General features: G+C 36.4%; 1 protein-coding gene across 2 annotated transcripts in view; it reads right to left on the bottom strand.

Moving 5' to 3' along the window:
- The window catches only part of IMPACT (impact RWD domain protein), a 36,775-nt gene extending 10,992 nt beyond the window's left edge, over positions 1 to 25,783 (bottom strand). For both annotated transcript variants that reach the window (XM_007487592.3, XM_056823811.1), the window contains exons 1-5: positions 25,637 to 25,783; positions 24,852 to 24,980; positions 21,029 to 21,081; positions 19,807 to 19,869; positions 2,054 to 2,139 (exon numbers count right to left, since the gene is read on the bottom strand). In XM_007487592.3, coding sequence (XP_007487654.1) covers positions 2,054 to 2,139; positions 19,807 to 19,869; positions 21,029 to 21,081; positions 24,852 to 24,980; positions 25,637 to 25,672 — 367 coding nt within the window. In that variant the 5' untranslated portion in view covers positions 25,673 to 25,783. The remainder of the gene's footprint in view (positions 1 to 2,053; positions 2,140 to 19,806; positions 19,870 to 21,028; positions 21,082 to 24,851; positions 24,981 to 25,636) is intronic.
- Between the last annotated feature and the right edge of the window lie 466 nt (positions 25,784 to 26,249).

Genomic DNA, 26,249 nt, shown 5'->3' with positions numbered 1-26,249 from the left:
TTAAAAAAATTCATTACAAACTCATATGAAATAATTTTCCAGTTTATGTAAGGCTATTCTGGTCAGCAGAACAAGAGACTGTAAAAGTGGTGCCAGTTATAGCATTAGAAATTACAAATGTTGGGGGCAGCTGGGTAGCTCAGTGAATTGAGAGCCAGGCCTAGAAACAGGAGGTCCTAGGTTCAAATCTGGCCTCAGACACTTCCCAGCTGTGTGACCCTGGACAAGTCACTTAACCCCCATTGCCTAGCCCTTACCACTCCTCTGCCTTGGAGCCAATACACAGCATTGACTCCAAGACAGAAGGTAAGGGTTTAAAAAAAAAAGAAATTACAAATGTTAAATATATATATAAACCCTTACAATACTGAGTATTGGTTCCAAGGCAGAAGAGTGTTAACACATATTTAAGGATTAAAATACACACTTGTAATGTCAATCACTATTACTTAAAACTAGTCACTATATTTTTCCAAAGCTCTGTAAGAGAGGAACTGGACTTAATCTGCCAGCACAAAAGAGAGAAGCAGATCTGATGAGCTGGAGAATTCTGCAGGAATGGGGGAAGGGCACCATCTGTCAGTTCAATCAGCAGATTCTTTATCAGCCTCAACTCTAGCAGGCTCCATGCCAAGTGTGTCTCTTTCAAACTCCCAGAAGGATGACCATCATCAACAACAACCAACCAACCAACCTCATTCAGACCCTTGTCTCTTTTTTCTTTTAAAGACCTTTTTTTCTTGTGTCACTTCCCCTAATTCCATGTCTACCAATCACAGCTGATGCTCTGCTCTAGGACTGCCCAGAAGGCAGTTAGTTGATTCTAATTCATTACCCACTATCACAATCTGGGTCACAGACCTCCCACTTCATGATTAAGTGGGATATTTACACCTTTGGTGATTAGATATAACATGGGCAGATCTTCCCACTCAACTTTAAGTACTGTGCTTACATTTTTGGGAATTAAATCAACAAATAGACAAGGGACTACAATTTAATCTTCACAATCAAGGAAGAGTTAAGTACCTTCATTGTTACAATCAGGGGAGAGCCAAATCCAATCTTCACAGCATGTACTATATGTGTGTGTATGTGTGTGTGTGTGTGTGTGTGTGTGTGTGTGTGTGTGTGTATAAACAGCTCACTTATATTTATTATTACATGTAGTTTGCATAACTGAGTTTAATGTTTTGGTTTAATTTTGGTGTAAACTGTCTTGCCCTGAGATCTTAGACTGTGATAAATTTTATTCTCTGTTACCCTTTTGGTGATTACAATTTTTAGCTTCCATCAATATTTTTCAACCCCCTAAGACTATGATGGTGAACCTATGGCATGTGTGCCACCTCTCTAAGGGCACTCACGCTTGTTGTCCATCACCTGCCAGTTAGTTGCTAGAAAGGCAGAGGTACTTGGATGGAGGTGTTCCCTTCCTCCCCTCCACCACACCTCTCTGCCCTTCAGCCCAGCAGCCTAATGAAAGCACTTCCTCCCTCTCCTGAGTTGAGAGCCTAGGTCACTCCCTTGGCCCAGGGGTTGAGGGGGGTAAGGGAAGGCATGCAGTGTCTAAAAGGTTCATCATCACTGCCCTAAGTTATTCCAAACCCAAATTATTTTGGGCAACCCTGAGTAGAATCTGTTCTTTCACAAAATGCATGATTCTACAAAAATCACATCCTAGAATTCTGCTGGGTTTAAGGAAAATCTAATAGCTCAAAGGTCTTAATATGTGTAAAGCAAGCTTTACAATGTTACACAAGTATCAGTCTTGGTATTCTTTTTTATTAGTAGTCAAAAGATACACATTTTGTAGCAATTTTGTAAGGTGTCTATCAGATTTGTGAAAAATGAAACTATAGAAAGGCTAGAGATAATCATGGATTCATGTGTAGTAAAGAAAATGAAGTAAGCAGATGAGCTCCCCAAGAGAAATTCCTCTCATAAAATCCTAAATTGGACTTCAGACAATCATCCTTCTGAATTTGTAGGCCTATGTGAATTGTTAGTTACTATTACATTAAAAACAAACAAGTCAAATTTTAAATCCTACCTGGTTCTGATTGCTGAGATTTTTCTATTAGAAGTTCTCGAATTTTCTCTACCCATAAATAAAGAATACTTTCACCAAGGTTCTGTCTGAAAAAAAAAAGATCCAAAACAAACAAAAAGATCATTTTAAAATGCTTCCATCTCATATTCAAGAAAATTGTTTGAGCATATCTAGTTATGACATAATGTAGGTGTTTTGCAATCTATATGAACAAGACTTACATATAATGTTTTATGTGGGTGTTATATAATCTCTGCTTTGGAAATAAACATGTAAAATGTATAATCTGGAGTTCTAACTTTTTATATTATGGTCCTTTTATAAAGTAGACAAATCTAAGTGACGAGATTTCTCTCAATTCTGTATTCAGTTATTCACAAATGTGAAATCATGCCTAGCTGCAGAATAATTACTATAATCTACCTATCAAAAGTTTTAGAGTACCATTAATACATTAAAATTCCCTAAGATTTTTCAACCTTTTTGAGAGATTTTCAACATTTTTTCAAAAAGGCAGCTAGCTGGTACAATAGATAGAGCACTGGGACTAGAATCAGGAAGACCTGAGTTCAAGTCCAACTTCAGACACTGCTATGTGACCTAAAGTCATTTGGCCTTGGCCTCAATTCTTTCAATTGTAAAATGTGGATAATATTGGCATCTACCTCCCAGGATTCTTGTGAGAATCAAATGAGGTAATATTTGTAAAGCACTTGGTACATAGGAGGTACTTAATAAATGCTAGCTATTATAATATTAAATTTTAAATTGTACCTTTTATTTTATGGAAAACTAGATGCTTGCTTTAGCATACTGATATATGAATTCAGTTTTATTCTATGTAGCTGGTTAACCTGGAAACAAGGAGATGAAAGAGAAATAGGGGCTGGTGATTCTACAAATGGATAATATATTATCTCCACTTGGCTCTTGCCCTGATTAAAAAATAACAGGAAAGGAGAAAAAAATCCATACTGGCAGAGAGGTGTTCATTTATTTATACTGCCACTTCAAAAGCACCAGGGCTAGGGGATCCTGGCCAAGAATGCTGTCATTGCTTAAAATGTTTGAGTAACTCCTCTTTTAGAACAGCCTTCGGTTGTCAATAAATCATTTTTTAAAATTATATTATCACACCTCATTTTTGACCCCAAATAGTGTTTATCAAACTTGACTTTATTCATAAAATTTGGCTTTGAATGGCTCTTCATTATTTCCAAAAGACAAATTCTCCTTTCAGAGGAAAATTTTACCATAATTAGGGATATTCACCACAGATTCTGGAGGCAATTCACAAAGAAGAGTTCCAATGATGTTCAAAATAGATAGTCATGTTACAAAATCAGTCATATTATTCCACAGTCAAATGTCATAATTCCTTTTCTCCAGAAGCCTCTAGAGACACATCATTATCACCCCACCCATCACCAATTTCTTAAGCAATATCTATACATAAGCAGTAATATAAATGATAATCAGTCTACATAGTCAATCAACAAACATTTATTAAGGCACCTAATATGTGTCAGACATTGTACTAAACACTGGAGATACAAAGAAAGGCAAAAAACAGGCCTGCCCTCAAGGAGCTTATGACCTGATAACTGTAGTACAGGTAGGGGGACAGTCAGTGAAAATGCCAGGAATTTTTTTTGGATGGGGGAAGCTAGAGAGAGGAGAGGTACAAGAAGATCAGAAGTGGGCACAAAGAGTGAAGAGCTGAATGCCAAACAGTAGTTTATGTTTGATTCTAGAGGTGACAGAGAACCATTAGAGTTTATTGAGAAGGGAATAGCATGACTTGTCCTTTAGGGAAATCTCATTGACAAGATAGGCTGGAGAAGGCAGAGACTTATGGCAGAGAGACCAATCAACAAGCTATTGGAATAGTTTTGTTTTGTTTTTCTTATCATTTTCTTTCCATATTAACATGAAATAAGATTTTATTTGAGATTTAATTAGAAGTTTTCATTTAGTTAATTGTGGCAACTCTAATTAAGTACCCTTAATTACAGTTAAGCCACTATAGCTTTAAATTTTAAAGAAATAAAATGCCAAATAATATTATCTGATGACAGCAAGAATTTATGCAATTTATAGCCTCAAAGTTTAAGATGCAATCCATCATATCAAATTCTTTAAGGAGATTCAAAGAAAGTTTTTTGATAGATTGTTTTTATATCATAAATTGCATTATACCTATAAATTATTTTGTCTTCTTTATCTACACTTGCTGTGATTCCTTTGCTGGTATTTCTCAGTCAAGGAATAACAGTTGTCTTCATTTTGTAAGGGCCTAGCTAGTTCAATGACATCATTTGTAACTACTATCAAAAAAACCAGCAAGGAGTGTTTAGCCACTTTTCAAGATTCTTATTAAAAGGTTGAATAAGACTAGATTCCAATCTTAAAAGAAAATAAGTGATTTACAAATTATCTTATATGCTTCTAAAAAGTAGGCAAGACTTTACATCTGATATGAAGTTTTGTTACAGGAAAAAAGTGTGAACGAAATAGAATTTATTCAAAGAATGAAGTCAGCCTGAATAAAAAATGTGCTTTTAACTAGTTCTGTGAATATCCCCTAGATCCCCCCTCTGACCCAATATAATCTGAAGCCACAACAACAAAAATAATGGATTGTTACCTGCAACAATATTTTTAAACTTATGGGATCAAAGAAAGATAAAAAAATGGACAATGAAAGAAATATGGTCAAAGTAAATTAAATGGATCTTTTTTTGGCATTTGAACAACTGATGAAATAGACCACTCTTACTCTAACTTGACTCTCAACTTTTAACCTTCATTTTACGTTAAACAATTTCAGAATTGAATTACAGAAGATTTTGCATCCCCCAACACATTGTTTTTTGTTTTCAAGACACTGTCAACTTCTCTGCATTTGGTTAAAAATATTTGCATGGAATAAAATAAATGAAAAGGAAAAAAAGTAAATTCTAGTAAAAAATAAAAATGCTGTTAATTCTGCTTTTTCCTTCTTTTACGCTAGGATATCAATCAATCAAACATCTATTAAGCTTCACTATGTTCGAGGCATCGTGCTAAGACATTATAAAGAATAAGTCTAGGACTCTCACATGTGAACTTTAAAATTACTCCACCCTACTTAGACTGTACTTTAGTAGATTTGATTTCGCTACCTCCTGATTATAACAATGGAGATACTTGGTCTAACCGAATCAGGAATGTCTTGTGAATTTTACATTGCTCTACCCTACTTAGTCTAACAAGGTCAGAAATGCCTGCACCCATACTTAAGGATTAAGTATCTAGGAAGATGGCCTTTGAAAAACATGTGCAGAAACAGCTGACAGACCCCTGGGCTGTCCTAAGTCAAGCTAAGCTACCATTGTTACAGATAAGATGTAGGAAAGTGATGTAAAATCATCTATATAGGGCGAGTCACTTCCTCTCTTCAGTCTCTTTTTCCCCGGAGAGGTGGATCTGGCTGGTAACTTTCTGTGAGCAGACCTGGGCACCAGTTCAATCCTGGAACTCGAGCCTGGAGGAGCTCCCTCAGACAGCTTCCTTGAGACAGTCTCCTGGTGAGTGATAAGACTGACTTCCTTTTCTCTTGGCGCTCAGGGGAGACCCCCTTGGCCAAGGCCTTGAACTCCTGCCTGGCTCAGCCTAAGCCAGAGCAGTTTAAATTAACTCTTTCCTCTCTCTCTCTCTTCTCCTTAATTCCTTCTCTCTATATTAATTAAAATCACCATAATTTCCAGCTGACTTGGGTATTTTATTATTTGGGATATCCCATGGCAACCAATAACTAATTTAGATTTTAAGTCACAACTATAAAATTATCATTACACACACCCTATAAATTAGAAAAAAATGACGAAGAATAGCAATAGTCAATAATGGAGGGTTGTATAATGATAGGCACAACAGTACACTGCTAGTGGAACTATGAAATTGTATAAACATTTTGAAAAGCAATTTGGAATTATGCCAATTGAAGCAACTAAACTGTCTATACCCTTCAAGCCAGAAACTCCATTACTGGTCTTAAACCCCAAGGAAATCATTGATAAGAATTAAGTCCCCATGTATATGCACACCAAATATTTATAGAAGCATTTTTGAGGGATAATAAAATGGCAAACAAAGATGTCCATCAAATGGGGAATGGATAAACAAACTGTGGCACATGTAAAGACTAGATTTAGCTTGGATAGAGGAACTCATTTTACTGATTCAGTCTTATCACAAATTTATTCATGTTTGGGAATAACTCCTAAATTTCATACACCAAATCATCCCCAGAGCCCCAGCCAAGTTGAACAAATGAATAAAGAACTTAAAACTATGATTATAAAATTGTGCATGAAGACTCATTTGAAATGGCCTGAAATTCTACCTCTGGCCCTATTTTATCTCAGATGCAGAACCAGAGGTGATTTACATATCTCACCATTTGAGATTCTATTTGGACATCTACGTATTCAGGCACAACCATTTACCCCTGCCTATACCTCACTGTTAGGAGGGGATACAACCATTGCTACATATATCATACAATTATAAACAAAATATTGCAAGAACTCTATGATTCTGGAGCTGCTGTTCAAGCAAGTCCCATAGACGTCTTGCTTCATGATTTAAACCCAGGTGATAGTGTGTATATAAAGAATTTCAAACACACTGGGTTGACTGAACCTGCTTATGGTGGACCATTCCAAATCCTATTAACTACACAGACAGCTATTAAAATTGGGGAGAGGGACTCATGGATTCATTATAGCCATATAAAATGAGTACCCTCTATTGATAATGAATAATTGACTATATTGATAATATTTAACTACTGATTATAAGACTTCCCTATTGATGGATCTATACTATTTTATTGCATTTTATTTGTGCCATAAAGTATTTTATTTTTTCTTTCTCTTATTTTTTTTGTATTTGAAGCACATGTAATTGTATTGAAAAGATTTTCTTTTAACTATTTTTGATTTTTGCAATAAGCTAAGATATCCATTTGCTTAGCATAAAAATGTATACCTGAAAAGCTTTAGACTATGGAAATCTGCCATTTATTGATAAATACTATGAAACTGCGGTTAATGATTATTTCTGATTCTAGAAATTGGGATCAAAAAAGGAGCACAGGGTGGCCAAAAATTAGAAAACGAGGGGATGCCCATCAATTGGGGAATGGCTGAACAAATTGTGGTATATGCTGGTGATGGAATACTACTGTGCAAAAAGGAATAATAAAGTGGAGGAATTCCATAGAAACTGGAATGACCTCCAGGAAGTGATGCAGAGCGAAAGGAGCAGAACCAGGAGAACATTGTACACAGAGACTAATACACTGTGGTATAATCGAACGTAATGGACTTCTCCATTAGTGGCGGTGTAATGTCCCTGAACAATCTGCAGTGATCTAGGAGAAAAAACACTATTCATAAGCAGAGGACAAACTGTGGGATTAGAAACACCGAGGAAAAGCAACTGCCTGAGCACAGAGGTTGAGGGGACAGGTCAGAGGAGAGACTCTAAAGGAACACTCTAATGCAAATATTAACAACATGGCAATGGGTTCAAATCAAGAAAACATGTGATGCCCAGTGGATTTACGCATCGGCTACGGGGGGGTGGGGGGAGGAAAAGAAAATGATCTTTGTCTTCAATGAATAATGCATGGAAATGATCAAATAAAATATTATAAAATTTAAAAAAAAGAAAAAGGAGCACAGACTTTATCTACATAGTGCTATAGAAGCACAAACTTAACCTGAAAAATGCTAAAAGAGCACACAGGTCAAAGGAAACCAATCCATGTGGGATTGATGAACTTCTATGCCAATATGAAAGGATTGAACCTAATATAAGACTCGAGGTTGCAGCGCTTGACATATGTTAAGAAGCAGGACTCCTTCAACCACACTCCTTGTAAAATACTTTCTATGAAAATACCTAACATTTGGCTAGTCTGGCTCCCCTATCCCTGAGAAATGATGAAATATCAGACCAAGAAATGACACTTCCTTTTTCACACAAAAATCTAGTCCTTGATTTTTCTCTCTTATATGATGGCAACTTCCTGTAGTCTTGACTTATAATGGGTAAATACAACATTACTACAATTTTTTCCCCTACAGACTTGTGGGATAAAAATTACTTTAATTGGACCTTAATACAAGGGCCTATTATGAATTTATTCTTTTAATTCAGATATTTTGTATGTATAATTTTTGATATTTTGATTCTGAATTTTGAATTTTTATTTCTCTCAGAAGCTTAATTTTTTTCCTCTATTTTTCTTTTATGTTTTTGGCTTTTTTTTTTGATAATTGACTCATACACCCAGAACTCAACCACTTTGAGTTGATCTGGGTGTGGATAAATATCCTCTTTTGGGGGGGGGGGGTGTATTGTATTTTTTTAATCCAATATTTAAAATTTTGTTTGAGAAAAAATTCATGAAAAGTTTGCTAACTCCTTGAACCCAGAGAATGAACTCTTTGAAAAAAAGATGCTTGCAGAAACCTGCACTACATCAAGAAGATCCAGAATGAACTTTTGGGTACAATAAATTGAACAAAAGGGGATTGAACATTTATTGTAAATGTACACTTTTATGCCAAAGGGGGCTGCCCCCTAATTTGGCTTTTTGTCAATGTGCCTTGCAAAACATTGGTTTTGTTTTCTCTTTTCTATTTCTCTCTAACTATTGTAATTTCTGCATAGAAATTGAAATATTGTAAACATCTGTAGTTAAAAGGTTTTAGGGCTAAAAGATGATTCTGTTAAATGATCAATGGGAAACTAGTCTCTCAATGATCATCAGGGGGGATTGTGAAGACTGGATTTAGCTATCTCCTGATTGTAGCAATGAGTACTTAGTTCTTCCTTTATTGTGAAGATAAAATTATAATCTCCTGATTGTAACAATGAAGGTACTTAGCTCTTCCTTTATTGGAAAGATTGAATTATAATCCACAATCTATTTTTAGATTTAATCCCCAAAAAGGTGATAACTCAGTATTTTAAGTAGATTACCCATTTTAACTACAAAAAGGTGTTAAGTAACTACAAAAGGTGAACTAACCAAAAAAGGTGTTAAGTAACCCAAAAAGATATAATCTAACCAAAGAAGGTGTGAACTAAAGAGAGGGCAGTCCTGGAGAAAAGTGTCTGCTGTGACTGGTAGACATGAAATTTAGGGGAGGTGACACAAGAGAAAAAGATCTTTAAAAAGAGGATCAGAGGCCAGAAGAATATATATTTGATTCGATTTGAAGATATCAAAGAGCTCTCTGACTCAGAGGAGAGACTGTGGAACTGGACCCCTGGAGGAACTCATGCAGGAGAGCTCAGACTGCTTTTCCTTTTAGACAGTAACGTTGGTGAGTGAAAGATTGACTTAGTGACCCTGCCTTTCTTGGAGGTCTAAACCTCTGAAAAAGGCCCCATCGTCTTGAGACTCTTTTCCCTGATTAGGGCCTTAGAATTTCTACCTGGCTCAGAGGAAGTCAGAGTTTCTTCTCTCTCTCTCTCATTCCTTAATATCTTCCTTCTATTATAAATAAACTACCATAAATTCCATTTACTTTAGTAATTCATTCTGGGATTTAGAAATTAAATCCCTGGCAATCACCTAATTGATATATTTCAGTCTCAACCACAAAAAAAATTTAAAACACAGAAATATAATTGTATTATTACTGTGCTGTAAGAAATGATCAATGTGTTGAATACGGAGAATTATGGAAAATGAACTTCTGCAATTGGGTGAAGTAAACTAAGTCAAGAAAATATGCCCAGTTATATATTGTACAGTTATATATTTGGGGACTTTTTCAATGCATCAATGAGTTGTATTGACCTTTTTCCTTTTAAAAAAAGTTATTTTGGGGGGTCAGTTGGGTGGCTCAGTGGAACTGAGAGCCTTACCTAGAGATGGGAGATCATAGGTTCAAACCTGGCCTCAAACACTTCCTAGCTGTGTGACCCTGGGCAAATCATTTAACCCTGATTGTCTACCCTTAACCACTCTTCTGCTTTGAAACCAATATACAGTATTGATTCTAAGATGGAAAGTAAGGGTTTAAAAAAATGAATTTTTTTTTATATGAGCTGGCTTTCTGAGACACAAGGAAGCAAATGTAGGAATATCTATAACGTAAGAAACAAAACATCCATAAAATCATATTTTTAATAGCATGAGTTATCTGCAGCTTATCCACTCACCTAAAAAATAGTTTAGATATGTAAAGAGAGCAAAGATAGAAGTTTTCACAGAATATTCTTTGCCTTAAGGAATCATGACACACTGAAAGATTTAAGTTGGCAACAAAAAATGGTTCCCAGGTAGTAAGACATCCAAATTCATCATCCAAGGTTCCATGAGGGTCCTTTTACCTCTTCCTCTTCTTTATTTCCCCAACACTCTCAGTGGAGGAGGAAGCTTTGAGGCTCTTTGACCTTCCAGATGCTAAGTAACTAAAGACAAATAACAAATTGTCCCTTCTATGGGTAGAAGCTGGGCTGTTATGACACATCTACTGAAACTCAGCACACCCTCAGAGAACTAGTGCTCTAGGAAATGTTTGTTCAGTAATCCCTTCTTCTTGGCATTAAATTTGCTCTAATTAAGTTTTCTAAGAAATTCTCAGTGACCCTTACTGAAAAAACACTTCTTTTGTCTCCCAAAACCCCAATTTGGAGATGGTTGAGTGCAGACATTCTCTCAAGTACAAAACTGACTCTATTTCATCCCTGACATATATCCACAATTTCCCAGAACAGAACTGTAGTTTTCATAACTTGTTATAAGAAGTTAAACTAATGCCTTTATGTGAATTGACCAAGATAATTCTCATTTTGCTGGATGAACAATGATATGTATATTATACTACTGTTTTGTTTTGTTCTTTAAGACAAACCTATAAGAATATAGATTGCTGAGAACAATCTGCCATGAAAATCCATTGTCACCAAAGCTAAATGATTCCCAGATTTGATTTTAGAATGAATGCAAAGTACATGTCCAGGTATTCTTCCTCTGAACAACTGAGTATGCACTAAGTATTGTACCTGACTGCATGACCTAGAAAACTAGTCTTAATGCTATGATTTGGAATGTAATCCCAATGGAAAAAAAATGATTTCAAAAATGTCCACTGACAGAAATCAGAATACTATTATAAAATTATTGTTATTTTCAAAATTTCAAAATATTGTTATAAAAAAAAGTCCTTTTTAAATTTAGAATCAAGATGTAGGAAAAAGGCTTAGCACAAAACTAAAGTCAGTTCCAACATTTCCAGTTTTGAAAACATAATTATTTCCAGCCTGGGGAATTTAGTTTCCCCCACTGTTAACAATGTAGTTCTTCCTCTTTTTTTTTTAAACCCCTTACCTTCTGCCTTAGAATCAAAACTCAGTATTGGTTCCAAGGCAGGACAGTTAAGTGCTAGGCAATTAGGGTTAACTGGTCTGCCCAGAATCATAGCTAGGAAATATGTATGGTCAGATTTGAAGCCAGGATCTCCCATCTCTAAGCCTGGATCTCTATTCACTGGGCAACTTAGCTGCCTTTAACAATGTATTTCTGAAGGGTTTAGTGAGATTGTTTGTTTTACTTTATTTTAACTAAAATTGGAAGTTGGCTAAATTGTAGGGTGTTCCAAGTGGAAAAATACCTCTACCAATGCAGACTGACAACTTCTAGGCAATTTATAGTTTCAGAAAGTTGCCCCGGCACTGCATGGGTAAGAGACTTACTCTGGACCATCTAATCAGTGTCAGAATCAGAACTTGAACCCATATCTTCCTAAGAGGCCAGTTCTCATTTCCCTACCCAACTAGTCTCTCAAATTTAAAAAAAAAAATGGAGGAATGAATGCCCCACCTGAGCTCACCATCCCCATTTCTACACCAGGCTTATCAGCTTTTGATCAAAGGATCATTTGGTGTCTAGATTCTGAGGTTCCACTTAGGTAGCAGGTAATGCCTAACTCTTGTGGTTGTAGCAAGGATTTTACTCTATTTCTATCCCTATTGTTATTCTACCATCCTCTAGAAACAATCTCTCCCACACACTACCCTACCTTTGAGTCCAGAATCAGAGAGTTTAAGACACTTTTAGTGATTTTTATGTCTTATCTCACAAACATTGCAATCCTCAACAACTGAAGGAAGATAAAATTTGAGGCATAGATCGGTTTTTGGAAAAAAATGTAAGAGATATTAGAGAGACTGTGTGTTTAAAGAAGTTTCTATGTAAGCAGAGGTTTTTGTGATTTTTTTTAAAACACACCTGGGAACCAGAGCAGTGATACCTGCTACATCCAAGGGGGACTGCCCAAAAACATTAAGAACATAGGATGAATCCCCTTCTCTTTTCAATTGGAAGAAGAGTTCCACTATACTACAACAAAAAAAAGCTCTCACTCTGGGAGCACTGAACAACCTGTTACCATAAAGGCAACAGCACTACTATTCTCTATTTAAGGCATGCAAGCACTTAATGCCAGGTCATCCTTTCAAGACTGAGTATGGATGTCACCTTTTCTTCTATTGTCAATGCTACTCTAGACATTTTCTTCTGAAACTTAACATAGTGAAAAGCATCCCAAGAGAGACAGAAATCTTGAACTTAATATGATTTGTGGCAATTTCATATTTGTTAGTGTTAATTATACTTTTTATTACTGTAACTGTTAAACAGAACCCAGATAATCTTCAGAGCTTCATGTGAAACCTAATAATGATCTGAGAGCCATAAGGTGGAGAGTAGGCTCTCCCATGTGGATTTTCAATGGCATAACATTTCCATTTTTGATACCAATACTCCACAACTAGTTAAGTATTTGCTGAAACAACTACCTGTAACCACTGGATATTTGCTTGGGAACATATTAAGCTAAAAAGAAAAGCTCTAGAAAGTTTCAGAAATATTTTATATGAGCCTAATGAATCCAAAAAAAGGACATTATGAATTATTATGTTATGCTATAATTGTAAATCATTACAGTATTATAATTGTACCATACATTAATCATGAGCAATGACATGAGCAATGTGAGAGAACCTCTTGGGATTAAAATTGTACCTTGTTTATTGCTTATGACCTCACCTTCATCCTTTATAGAACTGCCAAATTAGCAACCCACCAAATAATAAAAAGGCCATTTGATTTGGATATTGAAGGTCATTGGTAACTTTGGAGAAAGTAGTTTCACTGGAATGATTAGGGGAGAAGACCTAAGAGAGTTAAGAAGAAAGTGAGGAAAGTTGGTGGATGCCCCTATTACAGGTAGATTTCTCAAGGAGTTTAGACACAAAATGGAAGAAATCTAGACAATGAGAGCTAGCAGGGATAGAAGGATAAAATGAAGGGTTTTTTTAAGGATGGAGGAGATATGGTCATGTTTGTAGACAGAAGGAAAGTATCCAATAGACAGGGAGATATTGAAGATAAATGAGGGTTGGGATGATATAGGGGGCAATCTGCTAGAGAAGATAGGACAGAAAGGGATCACTTATGCTTTAAGATGTCTCTATCATATGCTCAGGGAGAAGAAGTAACTTGCCAAAGAATACCCAGGGAAGTAAAGACTTGTTAAAAGAGTTGCTGGTTCTTTGAAGTTAAAGTTCTGGCTCAGTCAGTGGGAACATTGATAGCCTCCAAAAGAGCCTTTTAGAATAAGAATCTATAGAAAAGGACTTATATGGAGGCAGTTGGGTGGCTCAGTGGATGGAGAGCCCAGGCCTGAAGATGAGAGGTCCTGGGTTCAAATCTGACCTTAGACACTTTCTAACTGCAAGTCACTTAATCCCCATCGCCCAGCCCTTACTGCTCTTCTGCCTTAGATACACAGTATTTTTTTAAAACAAAAGGGGGAAAAGGCCATATATATTACACATATATCAACTCTTTTGTGATGGCAAAGAATTGGAAATTGAGGGGATGCTCATCAGTTGGAGAATGGCTGAACATGTTGTGGCATATGATTGTGATGGAACACTTGTGAGCAGGATGCTTTCACAAAAACCTGAAAACAGGTGCAAAGTGAACCAGAAGAACATTGTACACAGTCACAGCCATCTTGTAACAGTGATCAAGTGTGAAAGACTTAGCTACTCTACTCAATATCGCCATCTAGGACAATTCCAAAGGACTCATAAAGAATATCTGGAGAACTGATGAATTCTCGAGTTCATAAACCATTTTTTTACACCTGTGTTCAATTTATTTTTTGTCACATGGCTGAAATAGAGATGTTTTCCATGACTTCTCATGCATAATCGATCTCATATTGCTTCCCTTCACGATGGCTGGGGGAGGGACTGGAGAGGGAGAGAATTGGGAAGCCAAAATTCTAAAAATAAATGTTAAATAAAGTATAATTCTTTTTTAAGCAATAAAAAAAAAGATGTCTCTATCATAGTAAGGAGAAAGGAAACCTTCTTATGTGAGACAAGTAAAGACAGAAGGCATCTGTGAGATGTGAGCTGAGGAGGAAGGAAGGAGTTAATCTCAAAGAATTACCTTGATTTTTTCAGTAAATGTAAAGCAAGGTTCTCAGCTGAGAAGGTGATAGACAGGAAAGTCTTGAGAAGTTTGAAGAAGAATAAAAAGATATGGAAAAGCTACTGTGATGAGTAGGATAGCAAGTCAATTAGAGAGGTGTAAAAGGATTGCTTTGCTGCAATGAGGGCCTAGATGAAATTATGTAACACAAATTTGTAGTGGGATCCAGTCACCTCAGTTTTAGGATTTTCTCCAGCTACAATTGAACAGTATATGAATAAAAAGCAAGAGCAATGGATGGTAAGGGTAATCTAAGGCTAAGGGTTACTAGGACAAACACTCCAAAACTGGATAAAGGAACAAGGGATTCCAAAGACGATGATGTAGAAGTTCAACAGGTTTACCCAGGGGTTAAGATGAGGAATAAAGGAGAGTGTATCAAATACAGAGGTGAAGTCCTGGGAAATATGGTTTTCATAAATTCAAAGTTACAATGAGGATAAAAATCAGGATTTGGGGTCACAGAGGAAGAGGGATAATGGAATTATGATCAGATAAGGAAACTTCAGAGTTCATAAACATGGAAGTGGCACATCTGTGGATGATGACAAGATCAAAAGTATGACCATCTCTGTGTGTGCCTGTGACGGGAAATGAGCAAGCCAAGGAAGTGGGAAGTAAAGGAGCTGAGGGGTTAAGGGGGAGAGGGAGGAGAGATGTAGGAGGAAGGGGTCAAATTTCAGTGAGAACCAGAAAATGAAAGGAATGGCGAAGGAGATCTAAGATGAAAGCAAGTTTGTTACTTACAAAGCACATATTCCATAGAACACAGCACAAGTGGTTGGTTCAACATTAGGGTGGAGTGAGGGAGCTGGGGGGAGGGGGGGGTAAGAAGGAAAGAATGGGTTAAGGTAAATGAGAATAAGGAAGCAAGTCAGGGAGGATAGAGAACAGAGTTGGTATAATGACATCTGAAGGTTCAGGATAACAAGGTTACTAGATCATAGAAATTTTGTAGAAAACAATTATCTAGATTTTAGCAAAGCATTTAACAAAATCTTTTGGGCTAATGATGAAGAGATATATAGGTTAGGACCAGAAGTGTCAAAAAAAAATTGTTGCAGGCAGGGATACAGAACCAAATTAAAATGTAAGTGGAAAATATTTAACAAAATAAATAAAAATATAATAGCATAGCTCATCAAGTTAAGGTGGTTTTCTTAGTCAATAAGCTGCCTGCAAGGATCCTTACCTTTAGTGGCCCCTGTTTCTTTTTTATTGTGACACCACTGGTCGAGGCAATAATAAAGTTCAGTGGATTCAAACCCCATTTAATTGTCAGACCAGAACAGTAGTTATTAACAATCTGATGTCAACTTAGAAAGAAGACTCCACTGGAGCATTCTAGAGATCTTTTTTTTTTTTTTAAACCCTTACCTTCCATCTTGGAATCAATACTGTATATTGGTTCCAAGGCAGAAGAGTGGTAAGGGCTAGGCAATGGGGGTTAAGTGACTTGCTCAGGGTCATACAGCTGGGATGTGTCTGAGGCCAGATTTGAACCTAGGACCTCCCGTCTCTAGGCCTGGCTCTCAATCCACTGGACTACCCAGCTGCCCCTCTAGAGATCTTTTAAATGACATGGATAAAAAAATAGAAAGCACACTTAAAATTTTTCAGATTTCACAATGCTGGCACAATGAATGAGAAATGCAGGTTACAAAAAGAGCCTGGGAGGCCAGAATCTCAGACTGAAGCTAATAAGCTGAAATTTAATAGGGATAGATATCAACTGCTATACCTAAATTCAAACAATTATTTTCACAATGGCAAGTTAGGAAAGGCTTAATTAGATAGCAATTTATCTGTCAAATATGTGACGACTATAGCAGACTCACAATGAATCAATAGTATGTATGGTAACTAAAAAAAAAACTAACACCATGTTAGACTGAATTGAGAGGCATAGTACCCAGAAATAAAGAAGTAACACATTCATTGTACTCTACCACAGAGCACATCACATTATATACAGCTGTGGGTGCTACATTTAGAAAAGATATTAATAAATTGAAGAATATCCCAAGCAAGGTAACCTGGAGAGTGAAAAACCCTGAGATTGTGTCATATGAAGAGCAGTTAAGGGCCTAGAGACATTTAGTCTAGAGAAGAGAAAACTCGAGAAAAACTATATAGCTTCTGCTCAGTTACCTGAAGGGTTGCCACATGGAGTACAAATTATACTTGTGCAGCTTGGCTCCAGAGGGTAGAGGTAAATTTTAGCCTTGATGGAGGGAAAACCTATAACAGATCTATCTAAAAGTGACACATCTGGCTACAGTGGGTGCCCCTTCACCCCAAGTTTTCAAATAAAGAATGTAAGTTGTTCATGGTTGAAATAAAATGATCTCTGAAGTACTCACTCAAAGGTCATGTGATTCATTCAAACCCCATCCCCTTCCCACAGACAGAAGGAAGAAATAAGTGAGTTCAGGAAGCAGATAACAAGGCATGAATGGATAGTAAGAAGAGACTTCAACTATCCAATTGGAGCTCTTATTCTGCCAAAAGCATAACGGTTGATTTACTCTTGACTTACTTTACTGATAATTTCACTTTTCAAAGTTAAGTGACAAAATGAAGTACATTACTAGACCTGATTTTGAAGAACTGATTGTTGAATCAGAAATGATAAGAAAAGTAGGACTGAGCCACCACTCCATCTTAGAATGTAAAAGAGGAAAGGAAAAAAGCTGAGGTATCTAACAGACATGTTATATATTAGAAGAGGAGATCTTTTTTTAAAGTTTAGATAAAGAAGAAAGAAGATCTTGTTTCTAAGGGGGCATCTAGGTGACTCAATGGATTGAGAGTCAGGTCCAGAGACAGGAGGTCCAGGGTTCAAATCTGACCTTAGACACTTCCTAGCTGTGTGATTCTGGACAAGTCACTTAACCCCCATTGCCTAGCCCTTACAACTCTTCTGCCTTAGAACCAATACATAGCATTGATTCCAAGATGAAAGGTAAGTGTTAAAAAAAAAAAAATCTTGTTGCTAAAACTCTAGAGCAGTGGTTCTCAACCTTTCTAATGCCATGACCCCGCAATACAGTTCCTCATGTTGCAGTGACCCCAAACCAAAAAATTATTTTGGTGGCTACTTCAAAACTGTAATTTTGCTACAGTTATGATTCAGAATGTAAATACCTGATATGCATTATGTCTTCTCATTGCTACAAATTGAGAGGTTGAGAATCTCTCTAAAGGATTAAACAATGCAAAAGGCATAAAAAGCTTTCATCAATGAAATTCTAAAGATGAAAACAAAAACAATTACAATGATGAAGAAAAGGCAGTTATCCAAAGACATCAAAGTGATATACATTTACCAACTCATATTTTTTAGAGGTATAAAACAATGAAGGCAAGGGCAGATAATTAAGGACAAATACAAAAAAAAATAGCATCCTTTTTTTAAGAATGTTGTCAGAGGCACTAAAAACAGAATGAGCTGAGGCTATATATTAATCCTAAAGGTAATGAAAATAATTTGTTTGGACTCCTGTTTGTAGTGGATGGGGAAAAAAATAGCAAACAACAGAAAAGCAAAAAAACTTATCAATTCTTATACTTCTGTTTTTCCTGGCAAGGAAAACAGTTTTTGAAATGGATGGTATTAATTTCTAGGAAAGAGCTAAAGATTTCATAAAATACAACTTTACTCAGAAGAATCTTTACACAAACAGGAATTAAGTGTTGCCTTTTTGTAGACTTTTGTACAATAAATAGCCAGTGAAACTTTTGTTGTTTATTTCATTGAAGGGACAGCGAAATGACTCAATGGATACAGAAACAGGCCTAGAGACAGAAGGGCCTATGTTCAAATCTGGCCTTAGTCCTAGTTGTGAGACCCTGGACAAGTCACTTAACCTAAGTTGCTTAGCCTTTACCGCTCTTCTATCTTTGAACAGCTAATTAAGTGTTGATTCTAGGATAGATAGCAAGAATTTTTTTAAAAGAATTTTTTAAAAGATTTCATTGAAATAAAATTTAGATCACAGCTGACATTCAGGAGAGGTCATTTTAACTACCTGGGCCTCAGTTTTCTCATTTATAAAATGAAAAGCTTATACCTGATGAAGGAAAAATGGAGAAAAAATGACAAATCACTCCAGCATCTTTGCCAATGAAACCCCAAATGGGGTCACAAAACATAAAATACAACTAAAAATGACTGAACAACAGCAAAAACAATAAAAGTACTTAATGGTACCTATAGTCTCTCTTAACTCTAACATTCTGTTATATTCTTTATAGGGTTGTTGTTTTTTTGCAGAAGCTGCCGTATTCTCCTGTTTCTCCCTGACATCACCAGGACTGATATCCCCAGTTGGATCTAATAATCATACACCAAAAATAAGTACAAATGCATGAGTGTTAACATATTAATATCTGGGTGTATGGAGATAAAGATGAATCCAATGATTATCTAAGCTTATAGACCTTTAAATAATTGGAATTCAGAACCTGAAGCTCTCTCCTAGTCTTCTCTTTTTGTCAATATACAAGTAGTGTTATTTAGCACATTGCTAATTTGATTTCAACAGTACTGGAACAATGACAGAACTTTAAACTAGTGGCCCAATATAAAAGTATTAAAAGGAAAATTATTTTTCATTTTATCATATTAATAAATGTTTGTTTATTAAGAAATTATTATTTTCTTTCTTTTTTAAAACCTTTACATTCTGTCTTAGAATTGATACTAAGTGTGGAGTCTAAGCCAGGAGGGCGTTAAGGGTAAGGTAACTGGTGTTAAGTCACTGCCTAATGTCACACAGCTGGGAAGTAAATCCAAATTTGAACTCAGGTCCTTCTGCCTTCAGACCTGGCTCTCTATCTACTGAACCACATAGCTGCTCCAACTGCCTATTATTTTCAAGATACTAAACCTAATTATTCTTATATATTTATTATACATCATTACTATGTTTCAGTGCTACTAATTTTTATCTAATCCACAAAAATACCAAAATTAAAGAAAATATAACTGCATTGATATTCACCAGCTATATCATGTTCTTATAAATTTTAAGTAGTACTGGAAAAGTAGTTTTACAACAATTTTACCATTATAGAGAATAATTCATAATAGAATGTTCCTCATATAAGCATTAATGGGAAATTCTTAAAACAAACAAACAAAAAAAAACACAAAAAACGATGTCTTGCTTACACATATATTTCCTCAAGGCTGTTTGCTAATTCCACACGATCTTGTCCTTTAAGCCAAGGAGCACTGTAATTAGATAAATATAATATCATTGAATTACATTGTGTTCAGATTTTTTAGAGAATAACGATTTAGTCAAAGGCTTTTCATTTTACTTTCAAAAAGTATTTATCTTATATAATAGGTATATTTACATGTGGCCTATGACAAGATCTCAAGATCATGGAATAACATGATCATAACTGGAAGGGGCATTGGTGGCCATTTAGTCCAACAAATTCCTGACCAAGAATCTCTTTTACCCCAGGCTTGCCCTAAAAACCTCCAGAGAAGCCTATTCCATTTAATAGTAGTAATCACTAGAAAGGCAGTTCTTTTAATATGGCTGAAATCTGTCTTTACTCTTCATCTTTACCCTCTGACCTTTGGAATTAAACATAAAAATTCTACTTCTTCCACATCATAGCCTTTCACATAATACAAGAGAGCAATCATATCCTTTCAGTCTTTTCTTCTTCAGGCTCAATGTACACCATTCCTTCCCCATAAAGCATTGTCTCCGATTCTTTCAGCATCCTGTCAATCCTCCTCTAGATATGGTCTAACTTGTCAATATCCATCCTAAAACATGGAGTCCAGAACTGAACATAATACTCCATATGTGGTCAGGCCACTGCAGAATAGAGTAGGATATGGATCTCTTTTCTATCTATTTTATGCAGAGTAAACCAACATTACCTTTCTTGGCTGCCACTCTCAATACATTCCAAGCTTTCCTTGATAACTCAAATTTTAGATTACTGTCTTTCTTCCAAGAGGAAATAAAAATTTAATTCAAAGTTGTTTCAAGTGCCACCTCAAAGTCTCTGCTTCAAGCTAAACCTGATCTTTTTGTTAAAGCCAAACTATTTTGAAAACCAATCAACAACCAACACTTATTTAGGGTTGGTTAAAAAAGGTTTCATTTTTCATTTCCAAGGATAAACTTGTACCTATTTTGCATGTTTAATCTATTTTTATTATATTTTTGGACTATGTTTTTATCTCATTTCATTTTCCTAATTCAAACTCTTTATAAGTTGATAAAGGTTATGTAATTTTGTCATCTATTATTAAATATCATCTTCTATGCAAACCCTTGAAAAACATGCCATGCATGAAAATAGTCTTCAAAAAAAAGCAAATTAAGTATAATTTAGAAAATGAAAATAGAAGCATTGCTTACTTCAGCTGATAAATAGGTGGAGCTGTATCTGGATATTCAGAAGGCAAAATCACCTGTAAAGCAATTTTAAGTGTTGACTTTTATGAAGATCAAGACTCAAAAAATGACATCAAAATATAAGCACTAGTCAAATTCATTTATTGCTAACTCTGAGAAATAAATTCATTTCTTTGTCAGATATTAACCTATAAATTTGCTCTTTATCATTATGTCTCTGAGTATATGGATGTGGATAGAGCTCTGGTCCCAAGTAAGGAAGGCATGAATTCAAATCCAGTATCAGATATTTTGTAGCTGTGTGAATGACTCTGGAAGTTTTAGAACTTTTCTCAGTCTCATTTTCCTCAACTATAAATGGGAGGATCAAAATAGCACCTACCTCGAAAGGTTGTTGTGAGAATCAAATGCAATAATATGTGAAGTTGGTAGAGTTCTCCCCTTCCCTCCTCTCCTTTTCTCCTCTGAACTGAATTTTATCTGACTAGTTAACATAGTAAATATTTATTAGGTGATAACTGAGTAGAGCATTTTCCTAGATACCAAAGATACAAAAAGAAGGCAATCTTTGGCATCAAAGAGTTTATATTCTATTGATATGCTGTTATTTCTTTTAAAAGATGTTTTGGAATACAAGCCATTCCCCAACTGACAAATAGTCAAAGGATATAAATAAAACAAGCAATTTTCAGATAAAGAAATCAAAGCCATCAATAATCACATAAAAAAATGTTCTAAATTTCTCTTGATTAGAGAAATGCAAATTAAAAGAACATTAACTGTACCACCTCACACCTATCAGATGAGACAATAGGGCAGTAAAGTAGCAAATGTTGGAGAGGATGTGGCAAAATTAGGACACTAAAGCATTGTTGGTGGAGTTGCGAATTGACCCAATTATTCTGGAGGGTATTTTAGAACTATGTGAAAGGGATATAAAACTGTATATACCCTTTGACCTGTGTGAATTTCAAAACTACTCAACCCTGTTCAAACCATTCTTTAGAGGATGGGATTTGGCTATTTCCTGATCAATAACAATAGAGATACTTGGAATGACAGAATCAGGTCTTGGAAACTACAATCTCCACCCTACTCAAGGTAACAGGATTTAGGAAGGGCTGCAGCAAAGCTCAAGATTTAATTATTTGAGAATGTGGCCTTCAACAGACATGTGCAAAAGGGACAGACCTCTGGGCGGTCCTGGGTGAAGCTAGAGCCACCATTGGCACAGGTGAGACACAGGAAGTGAGGTAAAGGACAGCTGAGGAGTCTGGGGACTTCCTGTGTGGAGGAAAGGAGGTTGTTGGAGCCTGGTGCTTGCAGTGGAGGCCCTCAGACTGTGTCTCCATTTTGGTCACGTGAGTGATAGAGACTGATCTCTTTTCTTTGCCTCTGCTATCCAAGGCCTTGGGCCTTTGGCCCAGCCTAAGCAGAGTGGGTATTTAAGCCCTATTCCCTTCTCTCCCCTTTCTCTCTGTCTCTGTCTCTGTCTCTGTCTCTGTCTCTCTCTCTCTCATACCTTTCTTCCTACTGTTGGTAATTAAAAACTCCATAAAAGGTTGACTGCTGACTTGAGTTTTCATTTAGGAATTACATAGCTGAATTCCTTGGCGACCTTAAATTAATATATATCAGTCTTTTAAAGTGATTTCCATATCACATTGTGGCTGACCACACGGGAGTCTAAAGAATTCTCTCAATAAACTTCTGAATTTTCTTGACTTTTTACTCTACCTTCTCATCACTTAGTCCCTTTTAACAGCTAACTTGGCTTAAAGACACAGCTGCTAGAACAAGTGAGTATAAAAAACTTCTCTCTTCTCTTTTCTTCTTAAGTTAAATTGGAATCAGCAGTTTTTCTTTTTCTTCCCTTTAATCTTAAGGGGCAGCTGGGTGGCTATATACCCTTTGATCTGGCAATACCACTAAGTCTGTATCCCAAAGAGATAATAAAAAAGGGGGGTGGGGGAAGGACTTACTTGTACAAAATTATTTATAGCAGTTCTTTTTGTAGTGGCAAAGAACTAAAACCTGAGAGGATATCCATCAACTGAGGAATAGACGAACAAATTGTGGTACTTGTTGGTGATGGGATACTATTGTGCTATTAAAAAATAAGCTGAAAAAAGCTAGAAAGATCTGCAGGAACTAATGCAGTGTGGAATAAGTAGAAGTGGGAGAACACTATATACAGTAATAGCAGTATGATGATTGTCTGTGAAAACTTGGCTACTCTCAGCAATGCAATGATCTGAGACAATCCCGAAGGACTTATGACTAAGAATGTTATCCAGAGAAAGTACTGTTGGAGTCGTCTTTCACATCGGTATATTTATGGTTTTATTTGGGGGTTTTGGTTATACATATTAATGTTCTCTTACAACAATAACCAATACTGAAAATAAAATTTAAAAAAAAATGTTGCACAAATGACATAAGATATGGGGGTGGGAGGCTGAATAAGAATTTTTTTTTTAATGTTTCAGAGAAGGAGACAATTTCTTTCCTGAAAGAATGACATTTGAAAAATGTGGGAAAGCATAGTATCCAGAAGATCTCTTAAGTTCTTCTTTTCTGTCAACACAGACAGCCACTAATCTAGTTCATGTCCACATCAGCTTTTGTCTGGACTACTACAACAGCTTCCTAGCTAGACGCCTAGATTCTGGTCTCTACCGTGTATAAACCTCACTTTCACACATTTGCTAAAACCATTTTATCAAAACACAAGTCTGACTATGCCAGTCTCTATAATTTCCAGGATACAATACAAAACCACACTACTTAGTCTGTCACTGAACACTCCCCAGCCTGGCTCCAGGGGTACCACACTTGACTCCCCTTCTCTCACTCTAAACTGCCCAGGCAGTAATTAATAACTGGAGTACATTTCTAACTCACCCTCAACTCTTGGGTTCCTTCAAGTTTCTTTCAAGGCTCTTTTTCACTGCTGATCTCTGTAGCATTTATGTTTTCTCCCTCATCCTCATATTAGCAAGTTTTGCAATCCTGTTTATATTCTACATACACTTCAGCACAATGTTCAGGTTGCCTCTTGGTCACTTAGATGTTTGTTGGATTTAACTTCAAGGATGGGAATAGTTGAGGAAACTACTTTAATGCTATGGGGTATAAAGAATTGTATAGTTAGGGGCCAACAGATGGCTCAGTGGACTGAAAGCCAGGTTCAGATATGTGAAAGAGGTCCTGGGTTCAAAACTGACCTCAAATACTTCCTAGCTGTGTGACCCTGGGCAAGCCACTTAAATCCCATTGCCTACCCTTTTCTACCCTTCTGCCTTGGAACCAATACACAACATTAATTCTAAGAAAATACAAGTTTAAAAAAAATTTTTTTAAGAGTAGTGGAGTTAACAGTTCCAAATTTCTATATAAGATACTATATTTATGTTATATGCTTATACATTTATGTAAATATTTATACACATGTAAATGATTGAGACAAATATTATATGACAGAAAAAATCTTGATAAATACATGTTTGTAAATAAGATGTGTTGTTTAATAAAGAATTTAACATTCTCATAGATTTTTAAATATCCTTTTAGATACATAATGGGGATCAATACAAAAGTAAATACTGTTAAATTATTCATCTAACTTCTCTCATTCTATTAGAGAAAGCTGTTGAAATTATTGTTTAAGGTTCATGATTTGAGATTTAATTATGCACATACAATCAAGATTTGACATTAAAAAATTTTTGCATGCATGCAAGAAAAAAATTTTAGAAACATAAGAATACTAGCAGTCATAATAGAGTAAGTACAGCAATTTAACAGGAAAGAGAGGGGAGAATACCTGTAAGCAGAGTGTCCATTTGGGTTTTTCTAAATTATCAGTAATCTTAATACAAAATATTTTCGTAGCTTCATCAATAACACACCATTCATCGCCATATATAGATGAAAGTGCTTCAATTTCATCAATCTGAAACAAATTAAAAACCAAAACAGGTTTTAGGCAAAAACCTGTCAATAAAACAAAAATACATAGTTTAGTTGCATTCAAAAGTGTGTTTTAGGATTATTTCCAGTTTTATACCCCACCTCGCCCCCACTAAGAAGCAAGCAGTAGATGAGTGCTCTTTGAGGATAGGCTCTTTAAAAAGGTTCTCTCCCTGACAGCTATCATTTACCTGTGGTAGCTGACATAAATTCTGACACAACTTTGTTAACAGATTTCCATTACCCTCATTTTCATTGGATTGAAATAGTATGCATTAACAATGCTTCACAAACAGCGTGTGTGCGCTTTGAGTAGAAGCATGCGAGTGTGAAGAAATTTTACGCCCATTTTCCATATGAGGAAACTATGGGAAGAAAGCTGTGAAGCGGCTTTGCACAACTCGTTCGTGAAGGGTCCAGTCCCATTGGGCTGGGTTCTTCAGAGTTTCAGAGAGGGAAAAAGCAGAGGTGGAGGGCTGCACAGTTCTGCCGGGTCGGCAGACCTTTAGCAGCAGAGACCAGGTAGGACTCAGGTTACAGCCCAGGTGTCACTTAGACTTAAAGGAACAGGACGTCCGAGAGGAGTCGACAGTCCCCAACCGGCTCTCGATCCTACGATCGGCCAGGACCTGGCCTCACCTGCCTCTGGCCACAGTCGGTCTCTGCCAAGGCCATGGGCAGCTGACGGGCGCGTTCCCAACGAGAACCCAGCAAAGAAAGAATACGAACAGATTCAAGAAAGGATAGCCAGGAAATCCGGAACTATTAACCCAGGTGGAAGCTGCTTCCGGGGCACTGGAGACACGTGGGCGGGGAGGTCCCAGCGGCGCGGCTTGTAGATTGCTTTAGACCTAAGAGGAGTTTTACCTCTCTTAGCTCCGAGTTTCCAAGTGGAGAGAATGCTGGGACTGGAGTCAGTTCAAATACTGTAGGACCTCTAAGCAAGTTACCTAACTTCCTCCTGCCTTATTTCCTCAATAATAAAATGTTAAAAATTGGGTGTGCACAGTGTTTAGGAAGGACTAATGAGGACTTGCCAAGCTCTTTTCAGGGATGTTCATCCACCTTTCAAATCCTCCTGATATACAACTCTCATCTGTGGCTCCAAGAAACTAGAGTGCACAACTGCCACACCCCAGAAGAGCTGTACAGGTAGCCCAGACAGGCTTCAATTTCCCTATTGATTTAGGGAGATGTATTCCTAAAGAATGTGAAGATGTTCCCTGGCAGAGAGGGCAGATGTGAACAATTT

This window comes from Monodelphis domestica, chromosome 3 (genome assembly GCF_027887165.1).
Source record: "Monodelphis domestica isolate mMonDom1 chromosome 3, mMonDom1.pri, whole genome shotgun sequence".
NCBI lineage: Eukaryota > Metazoa > Chordata > Mammalia > Didelphimorphia > Didelphidae > Monodelphis > Monodelphis domestica.
The sequence above is the reverse complement of the archived record's forward strand: the minus strand, read 5'-3'. Positions and strand labels throughout refer to the sequence as shown.